The sequence below is a fragment of the Orbicella faveolata genome, unplaced genomic scaffold (genome assembly GCF_042242905.1).
Source record: "Orbicella faveolata isolate gen_17 unplaced genomic scaffold, um_ofav_v1 contig_25, whole genome shotgun sequence".
Classification (NCBI taxonomy): Eukaryota; Metazoa; Cnidaria; class Anthozoa; order Scleractinia; family Merulinidae; genus Orbicella; species Orbicella faveolata.
This window is the reverse complement of record NW_028301553.1, coordinates 11,717,103-11,727,877: the sequence shown is the minus strand read 5'-3', so window position 1 is coordinate 11,727,877 and position 10,775 is coordinate 11,717,103. Positions and strand designations below refer to the sequence as shown.

At 40.2% G+C, this 10,775-nt stretch overlaps 2 protein-coding genes across 2 annotated transcripts; one reads left to right on the top strand and one right to left on the bottom strand.

Moving 5' to 3' along the window:
- The first annotated feature begins 200 nt into the window (after positions 1-200).
- On the top strand, positions 201-6,028 carry LOC110041062 (melatonin receptor type 1B-B-like). The gene is made up of 2 exons (XM_020746327.2): positions 201-516; positions 3,112-6,028. Exon 2 carries the CDS (start codon positions 3,314-3,316, stop codon positions 4,304-4,306), a length of 993 nt encoding a protein of 330 aa, XP_020601986.2. The 5' UTR covers positions 201-516; positions 3,112-3,313; the 3' UTR covers positions 4,307-6,028.
- Positions 6,029-6,695: 667 nt separating this feature from the next.
- Positions 6,696-10,571, bottom strand: LOC110041059 (uncharacterized). Its single transcript, XM_020746324.2, has one exon. It carries the CDS (start codon positions 10,256-10,258, stop codon positions 8,573-8,575), a length of 1,686 nt encoding a protein of 561 aa, XP_020601983.2. The 5' UTR covers positions 10,259-10,571; the 3' UTR covers positions 6,696-8,572.
- Positions 10,572-10,775: the final 204 nt, after the last annotated feature.

Sequence of the window (10,775 nt, the reverse complement as noted above, 5' to 3'; positions counted from 1 at the left end):
TCGTAAACCATTGTTTCACCACCCGTACGTCTCGTACGAATCGTACGAGTCGCGGACTTGTATATACACTCTAAGTCTCTCTAATGATATACAAACCAAGATATTTTCTTTGAAAAACGTTAATGGCACCGGCAGACTTATTTATAGCTGTGTAGCAAGCGGATCCTTTGTTTGCCTATCAGTTGTTCAACCGTCTCTTTTTAAAACGTGATTAACGAGATAATTACAGTTTGCAATCTCTTTCTACTTTTCAAATACATATCTAGCTGTAAACTATTACGTCAGCAGAGATGAGCTTCACGTCCGTTCGAATTCTAGGACCCATTCAGCCTCGATCTGAGTACATCACACAATGTGATCGCGGGTTCTGGAATCGATCATCAGTTTGGGCCGGCACTCAAAGGAGTAGAACGTAGTAGGTGAATCAGAATAATTCATTAATCTCTTCATTTTTCCTCCAGTGACTCACATTCAACAGGCCACCGTGGAAAGAATCAAACGTAGCATGAAAAGAAGGTATTTCTTTAACAAGTTGAGGCATTAGATAACGCTCGCCTGTCGATTTTAAAAAGCCCAAGCATATGCTATACACCGATCCAGAACGTTTAGGTAAATGTGTCCGTATATGTATACCATGTACGACATACTGATCATGCAAGCCAAATGAAAGCCATTTCCCTTGGATGGCCGGAAAAGATGAAAGCTACCGACTGCTTTATAACACTTCCTTTGCTCTAATAATTACTTATGCTCGTAAAGAAGTTCGTTTTCTATAATTTCTATTTCCCTTCCTGTAATATATACAGCAGCTTCCGAGCAAATTCCTCAAGCTTGGAGGTAGATTGAGCTTTATTGCACCTATAGTCACCTGATTTCGTATTCATGCTTTTTTTAAAATTTTACTGTTTTCTTCATTGTGTTCTTTGCAGTCTCCACAAAGGAATACATAAGACCTCTTTATTTTAGGTCTTTAACTCACAGTTCACATGAATGATTCATCTCATTCACATTATCATATCATTTTATGCTAATCTATTCAACTAAAATAGTATATTTCTTGTGAAATCGTTTCGCTCTAAGTATGTGTAATGTCTTGAGAACGAAACATTATGTATTATATTAAGCATTCTTTGAAATTTGTCTCACTGATCCTCGTGCAAAATCAAGTAAAGACATTGACTTATTGTGTTTTGCTTCTTGGAATGACTCCATGCACGTCTACGGTGCAAGGGACTGTTCATCTTTTGTGTTTTAGATTAAGAATCATCAAATTAATGTCTACACTGATGTGGAAATTAAATAAATGAAGATAGCGATGAATCATTGTCAGCGGGGCATCAAGCTAACTGGACCTGAATCCACTATTTTAGTACAGTTTTTTTTTTTCACAGTGCGAGATGAAACTTAAGAAAATGAAGAGAAATTTAGTTATGATCAAATAATGTGAAAGGTAACCTGATCATCTAATTACCGAAGTTGACAGGACATTCTTTCTGTTGGAAGGACATATGCGGTTTACACGACAGCAATTTTCGCCTTATTTCTTTTTTTTTTAAATAAAAAATTAAAAAAAAAAAAAATGAAAACTAGAGAACATTTATAAAAAGTCAAATATATTAATTGGCGTATTTTTGAGGCTGATCAGTTTGACTGCCAGGGCTATTTCTATCAAAGAGCGGTAGCCTTTGAATCGCCATATTTGTGCACGATAGTAAGCTCCAGGGCAATTAATCTTTTATCTCAGCTGAGTACAATGAATTTATGGGACAAACGTGGGTAAAATCTTAGGAAAATTCAAATCATAAACAATAGATTTCATTTGGGTGAAATACAGCGCCAACAAGCGACATGGTTGCTGGCCATGGTGAAAGAGAAATTCGAAACGTGCTCAAACTTCGTAAAAAATGCGCGGCCTGTGCATAATCTGACAGCAATATAGCTTATCACCTTTTGGGTTACTAATTGCAGAAAAACTTGCAGGAAATCTTTCACATTATGTTTAAATGTTTAAAAGAAAAGTCTCGCTTTTGCTAAGAATCGGAATTCATGCTGTTCAGAGTAGTAATTAAATAGCCGGGTCTATAAATGGCGCTAAGAAGCAATTACTATAAACATCCGCTTACCCTTCCGCGGCTTACTCTAGTCTTTGGAAGAAAATTGGAAACTGAATTGATCTTATTGGCATTCGCTTGGAACAATTGCTCATGTTTAGAAACCATGACTCGGTCAATCACTGAATCATTGACGTCAACCTCGGTCTTTGTTACTATGGAAACCACTTCCATCCTTGTCACCAGAATATACTCCAACACTTTTCACTTCATTAGATTGAGTACATATTGATTGTATCCTCAAACGTACTTGAAACTGGCCTAGTTATTTGACAGTTTGTAAGGTAAATACCGCGAGTTATCCAAAAACGTGATATTCACACCATCCTCTCACACAAGATAAATTACTTGCCTAAAAATTCAAATACATGGAAGCACTCATTACCATGGCTAATTAGCCGGCCAGGGATACTTAGTGAATTTCATAGCGTTTTTTTTTGGTATAGCTTTTTTTAAGCATCCTTTTTTCGTTGCGTTATTAGGGCAATTAAACTGCTTCAGTTGTAAAGAAAATGAATAACTAAATCATTACCATTTTCAAAAGTTGAAAACACGCCCGCCCTTATTTGGTTTTAAATTCGAAAAACTGATAAATGCCACAAAAAAGTTTTGACGCCAAATTCGATAGTAAGTGTAGTCTGATAGATGCGTCGTTCACGCCGAGTTTTTTTTAACTTGAGTTAAAAAGATATGCACTGACTACACATCAAAATCAATAACAATTGACGGAGACTGATGAAGGCTAAAATGTGGAAAACAACAGACCTTGAAATTCAAAGATCCTGCAGAAATCAATCTGTGTGCAATATTTTCAGTATCACAAAACAAAATCAGAATTTTAATGCTATAACTTCCTGTATTATTGCAAAGCAGAATGCTAATGACGTGAGCTAATCAGCCATCTGCCTTGTCCGCCAATAGGAAACAAGCGGTCTTCCGCTGCACTAGACGCCCTTGAGGATTTCCCAGTTTAATTAAAGCTGTCTTGTTTTTCTTACAGTGAGGTGTGCGCTTATGAAAGTCATTTTCCGTCCACCAAGTACTCGAATCCCAAGTGGTCACAGCTCTGAAAGCTGTAAGCTTAAGGCTACGCATTGGATCTTCGCCCTTCATTGTATAGCATTGATCTATCCCAATCCTGCGACTCCAGGTGAAACAAGACTTGATCATATGGTTAAATTGCTATAATATGCATTTTGAAAATGGCGTTGGCGGGCTCAAGCTTATCAAATGCCTCAAGCAACATTTCAATGTCGTTCAACCCAGTGGCAGCTTCCCAAGATGACCTAGCTGCTGAATTGAAGTCCAGACCTGTTTCACTCGTAGTCGTCGAGTCGCTGTTTCTTCTGATTATCAATTGTGTGGCGTTTGTCGGTAATGCCTTGGTCTGCCTTGCATTTTACAGAAATTCCAGGCTGCGGATAATTCCTAACTATTACATCATCTCTCTAGCGCTGACAGATTTGCTGACATCAGTATTTTCCCTGCCATTTTCAGTTGGATCGTTAATAGCGGGCAGATGGCCTTTCGGTGACTGGACCTGTCGTCTACAAGGCTATTGTGTCTTCGCTTTTAGCATCGCTTCTTTGCACACAATGGCGCTAACAGCGTGTAACAGATACATTCGGGCGGTTCATTTTCATCTTTATCCTAACCTCTACACCTCAAAGCTGACTGTCACGACCGTTCTTCTTATATGGGCCTGGGCTCTAATCTGCAGCGCCCTTCCGTTTATTTTGGGGATTTCAACTTTCGTTTTTCATCCTGGCACCGTAATTTGTTACAGTTCCCCGTCGTTTACGCCAGCATCGATTGTCCTTTTTACCACAACACTCACAATTAACATCCCAGCTCCCATGGCGGTTGTAATCATCCTGTACCATAAAGTATTCAAAGCCATTAGACAACAACGCTTTCGAGTTTCAACCGAGAGGAGGCTTAGCAATAACGCTGAGGAAATAAGACTAGCACAGTTGCTTTTCACGGTATCTCTTGGCTTTTGTCTGTGTTGGGGTCCTGTTATGGCCGTGGAATGCATTCGATTCATTGGTGTGTGGGCTGTGTCAAGGCAAGTGTATCTTATAAGTACGTACTTTGGGGCAACCAGTAGTGCCATAAACGTTTTCATATATGGAGTCATGAACCGAGCGTTTCGTGTCGAGTTTGTCAAGATTTTGTGCTGCAAAAAAAGTTGACTGAGTAAAATGGAGTGATGCAACTTTACCTTAGGAAGACACAGTGTCCTTACGGGTGGTGCACTGGGCAACATCGACTCCAGATCGAGTGGTTCGGGTTCAAGCCCTAGGTGGTGTCAAATATTATGTCGCATTCTTGGTCAAGAGGCACTTTATCCACAAAGTAACTCGCTACTAAGATATAGAATCGGGGCAAATCCCGGGACAACTTTGGACAGGGTATCTCCAAAAATCTTATTTGAGAAGTGCAATCTGCGATTTAAGTTCATTATACATGCCACAAATACATTTTCTCCTGTACCATTTTGTCATTCTGATCAACACAACCACATCTTCAGATATTTAAAGGTTTGTGTCGTTATCTACGTCCTGTTTATTAGGTAGCAAGAGTTTATCTCAGTTTTAAATTGCATTTTTGGAGAAGGGATATAAGGTACTTTGGAGTTTGCCGTTGTCCAATTGCAGTTGTTTTTAATTAAGGTGGCCGAACACAGTTTCGCGCGCGCTTTTACTGATGCAATTCAGCGCGCGCACAAGGATTGCAAAAAACAAACATGCCGTCAATAGAGCGATTATTTTATTTACTCAACACCCGCACTATCTGTACTATTTTTCTCTATAATTGAACGCAGTGTTTTGATGGCTTTAGTCTTTTATTACAAAGATATGTTAGAAAAGGTAACAATGCAAAGAACCCAGCAATATTCTCAGCTTTTTCTTTGTTACCGAAAGAACCCAGTTAAATGCAGCGCATGCGTAGTAAGTGAAAAAAATTGCGATTGAATGAAAAATTGCACCGTCGGAAATACGCCTATTTCTCGAAAACCGCTCATTAGAATTTCACGAAAGTTGGCACGAAAATACTTTAGGAAATAAGTAACAGGAGTACTGAAAAAAATTGAACTTTAACAAAGTAAATTCTAGATCAGTTCCGGTGAACCTTCAACAAGGGATGATTAAAGATCTCTCCGTTAGATTATTAGCAAAATGGTGTTAACTTGTGAGAATTATTACAAGCTTGTTGCATGTAAATTATAAAGAAAATCTAACGACTAGATTTTCTTCAAATAAACAAAACCGAGTTTAAAAGGCCTGTTTAAATTTATTGATGTTGCCATGGCAACGGTACATACGTCAGCTTAACTATCAAAAAACAAAGTTCGCGTTGTTAACCTGCTTGCTGCTATTTTTGACGACCGAGGGATCAAGGGTTTTAGAGAAAAAGGTGAATGAAACACAGGTATCAAAAACTGTGTTCAGCCACCTAAAGACCGGGGTAGCTAGCGGTTTAATTGGAGTAGAGCCCACGAGCAATCGGCGAGAGCGGCAATACCGCGTGGAGCCTGGTGAGAGACATGTTTCCCGGCCCAAGGCCACTCGCGGATCACGCTCTATATACGGTCCTATACCCCAACCAACTAAAACCGCCAGCTACACAATCTATTTTCAATTGTGAAGTCTATTTACAAGCACCTTCCCGTTCCTTCAATCACGGTGTTTTTCATCCCTCTCATGAGATTGCGTCTGTTTCCTTTCCTTTGGCCCCTCGGCTTCCACTCTCCAACACCCATCCATCTAGTAAATAAGAGGACTTAATCACTGGTTGTTATTGTGTTACAGTATTTGACCATTTTGATCTCTTTGGATAAATAGGAATTTTTGTGGTGAGAAAAACAGACAATTTTAGAGAGACAAGACTGATTAAACAGAAGGGAAGCTGGCTGAGTGTGGTCGGCGTTTTATATTCTCCAGTTTAGAAATTCGTAAATGCATTTCAAATTTTAACGCCAGAAATATAGATTTTTGAAACGGGTAACTGTAGACCGGAAAATTTTCACAGCTACTTCAGTGACAATGCAACGAACTGCGACCGATGGCTACCCCATGATACAGGATGCATTCTACGAGCGCTCTGATTGGCTCTGAAAGATATGTTGAATAAACGAGTACAAAATATTTAAAATCCATAGCCATGTTCTCATAATCCGCGCTGATTTGACTTTCGTATTTCTAAAATTTGATTACAAAGGTGCCCCAAAAGAGAGAGAGGCACTCAATAGAAGAATTAATCATGGGTCCCTTCTTGCTGGGAAAAAGGGGACAGAGGCAATGGGACCTTGTTGCCCCCGACTAGAAGCAGGCACCCTTTCGGCCTGACATTTTTTATGCTAAAATGTTGGTCTTGACCACAGACTCTTCAAGACATCAAGGAGGAATTTAATGTATTATAAAAGTGAAGAGTAACGTCAGTTTATGCCATCCTGTTCCATGTTTTTCCTCTCCTTGCCTTGAGGATTAGTCTCATGTTTGTTAGTAAGCTCGATTTCCGTCCCTTTCTCGAGTCCGAACAATGGCTGGTAATCAATTGATTGTATCAGCCAAGCTCATAGATATTTCATTATCATTATCACTTTAATGACCTTTAATTTAGTTTGACTTTCATAAAGGTTGAAACAGATTTAATTAACATTACAATATATTCCTTTTTGTGGCTTTAATTTTTTTTTTCCATGCATTGTAGTGGCAAAACATAAGCACTTCATATCAGTGGATGTAAATAAGTCAGGGGTAGTTGGGTTGTTCAGTCGACAGCCATACATATATACATACATACATACATACATACATACATACATACATACATACATACATACGTACGTACGTACCTACCTACCTACCTACCTACCTACCCACCTACCTACCTACCTACCTACCTACCTACCTACCTACCTACCTACCTACCTACCTACCTACCTACATACATACTTTATTTGAAATAGGTTAAATTAAAGGCAGCCAGAGGCTGATGTGGACCTATATTTAATCTACAAGTAATATTATATAAAAATTATGCTAATAACGATCTAAATACAATTATCAATTTAAATGTAGTGAAAATTACTAAATTAAAAATTGTCAGTTGTGTGCTTGGTCGGTCTGTAGAATGATGGATCGGCAGAAGAGAAGCAGAACGGTAGGTCGGCAGGTCGGTCGGTCATTTCGCCGGTTGGTCGGTTACCCTGTCACGCAGTCAGCCAGTCAGCCAGTCAGTCAGTCAGGTGGTTGGTCGGTCAGTCCATCAGTGGGTCAGTAGCCCACGTCGGTTGGCCGCTCAATTGGTCAGTCAGTCTTTCTGACAGGCAGGCAGGCGGTCGGTCGGTCGATCGTTCAACCCGGGTGGGGGGTTACTCCCAGAAAAATTGGGTGGGGCTGTGCGGCTCGCTTTCCAAAACCTTTATCCTATTTATGACCAAAATCTGCGATATTCCCTACCCTATTTGTGACCTGACCAAAAATTCAAAACCCAATTTATGACCTAACCCGTAAATCAAAACCCTGTTTCAGAACTGCGTTATAATTAGTTCCCTCGTTCAGACCAATGTTAAATTACCGTAAACATAATTTGTGAAGGGCTTTTGTTGATTTTCTTTTCGATAATGATTAAAAAGTGGCTTCTTCTTAAAAAATTACCCATATCAAGGCTAGAGTGCAAAATCCATACCCTATTAATGACCAAAATAGCCAAAATTAGCTAAAGTCGATACCCTCTTTATGACCAAAACGGCTGAAACACCATACCCTTTGGGGCCGCACATACATATATAGCCCATATAAGGGAATACCCCCCCCCCCGGGTCGTTCAATCAGTCAATCACTCAGTCAGTCACTCGGTCAGCCAACCAGTCAGCCAGTCAGCCAGTCAGTCAGTCAGTCAGTCAGTCAGTCAGTCAGTCAGTCAGCCAGTCATCCAGTCAGGCATTCAGGCATTCAAGCCGTCAGGCAATCCGACACGGCAGTCAGTCAAGCAAGTTGGATTAATATTCTAGTGTTGAATGACATCTTGATGCGTGTTACTAGAGGTAAATAGCATCTCCAATTAGTTTTTTAACCTAAATACTATTGACACTTTGATAAAGTCATTCATTCATTCATTCATTCATTCATTCATTCATTCATTCATTCATTCGTTCATTCGTTCATTCGTTCATTCGTTCATTCGTTCATTCATTCATTCATTCATTCAATGCGAGTGTAATTAAGGATTTGCACTACGAGTGACAATTACAAATTCTCTTTAAAATGGTGAAATTTGAATGAATTTTCAAGTATCACAAGTAGCGTATAAAATCTTTAATTGCTTGCGCCTTCTTACATCTTGGCCAATAACAATGTAGTGATTTTCTCAGTCATACAACTAATTAATTAGTTATTAGTCAATCGATTTTTTAAAACTCTACAACGTTTAAACATGCAGGCATTATAAAATTACCAGCTTTTAGGTTTAAAGTCTTTCAAAAAGACAGCAAAGTATGGCGAATTGTCGGGGTTAAGTCCATGAATGACTGGATGGTAAACTCTGGCAGCTCCGTCCTGGCAATCCAGAGGCGGTGTAAATCCTTTTGTGACCGCCTCGTGTTGTGCTTGATGGAAAGGTCGTTCGTCCGTGACCCAGCCAGTGTCAACAACCGTCATGTAGATGCCATCCATCTGATATTCCAATCCACTTGTTCGTGTCAACATATTCAAAGCAGCTTTTGCCATATTGGTGTGCGGATGGCGATGACCCTTCGAGATGCGAGAAAACTGCCCCTCCATTGCAGACACGTTCACGACAAATTTTCGCTGGAAAGGACTTTGTTTTAACAGTGGTTTAAGTTTTGCTGTCAAAATGAACGGGCCTACTGCATTGATGGTCAAGACCTGCAGAAGTTCTTGCAGTGGAACCTCGTCTAGATTGTATGTCCAACTGTTTCTCAAGCGGGTGTCCAATTGTTCTCCATGTTTGTCCTTCTCTCCTTCTGGAAAATCACTCGACTTTGCCTCGAATGGAAGAGATCGACATGGTGTAGAAGAAGTCATGGAATTGAATTGGTCCAATGCTTGGCTCTTATTGACAATCAGATTGTTCGCATCTTTTGTCAAGTTTTGCAGGCGCTTTACTTCCTCGGAGATAAGAGGTGCATAATATTGAAGAGGCCGAGAGATTGTTTGGGCAGCGTTATTGATTAAAATATCCAGATGAGGGATGTTTTTCTTGACGCTCTCAAGGAACTCGTTGATGGAGCGCATATCTTGAAGATCCAGTCGGACGATCTTCAGCCTGTGTTTCCAGACACTAAAATCTTTCTCATTGCTAAAGTGTTCAACTGCATTGGCTGGAAATCGAGTTGTCGCGATGACGAAACATCCATCTCTCAACAAGCGGAGAGTAGTTTCGAAGCCAATCTTGATTCGGCCACCTGTCACGATAGCGTACCTTCCTTTCAAATCGCACGTAACTTTCTTCATGTCACTGTTCAAACTATGACAATCATCGCACACGTGATCAAAACCAGCTGTGGAATCGCACATGTAGCACTTCCTTCGGCTTTCATTTGATTCAGCGGTCATTCGTTTCAACTCGTTAAAGACATTTTTGCGAGGTCGACGTTTATCGCTATATGCCGCTGTAGGTAACGCAACGGCAGATTCATCGTTGTCATTTTGTCGTTTCCTCTTCAGTGCATTATTCAGATGAGCTTTTCCCTTCAAAAGACCAGGATGAGCGTCCAACAAACGATGGATATCTAGCAGATTATTTCCGAAATTGAGGACGTCGATGCTAGTTTTTAAAGCGTCAGCGACAGGTACCGACTGATCGCGCGTCGTGAGTTTTAGGATTGCGTGATGAGTGTCTTCAGACTCTGTGCCATTTTCCTTCAATATTTTGCCCAGCCGTTCCTTGATCTCGAGGAATCTTCCGTGGCCACAATTTATCCAGACGTGCGACACTTTCGAGTGTTGAATAAACTGGCATAATGATGTTAATTCGGTTAAAATTTGGTCTGGTTGTAGAGTTCGACAATCAAGGATGTACCTGTTACAATCGCTGAACGCTTCAGTGGACGCCAGATCTGCTATTCCTGTCACTACGATCGATTTATAGCGATATCCTCCGTGATTCAGTTCCATTTCAACAACTCTTCATAAAAAAATACAGCTAAAATCTTAAGCTGCCGTAGAGAAACATTCGTTGTTGGTCACGAACAACCGGTCCCTCTTATTTATTTGGTGTACTATTGCCGAGTTCCCACTCAAGTTGCATCAGCAATGAGAATGACGTCATCGTGTCCAGGGACAATCCCCCGTAAGATATTAGCGCAGATCTGGTTGACAGTTGCGAAAATGAAATGGAAATCCAAAAATGTCGTCGGCATCGGAAAAAAAAGAAACCTATGTTACAGCTAGCGTACTTAAATGGTAAAATGATTCTGCCTTTCGTGACTTGAACTTTATTCGTGTCACGCGACGTTGCGCAACAGTCAACTTATCCACCGTGACATGGGCGATCGTATGTTTGTTGAGTGAGTTTGGAAAGCCAGGAGTGGAATTCTCGGAATACACGGAATATCCAGAATCCTCGGAATGACCGAAATCACAGACAAATAAACTAAAAAAAAAAATAAACAAAACCGAAAAGATGCAAATA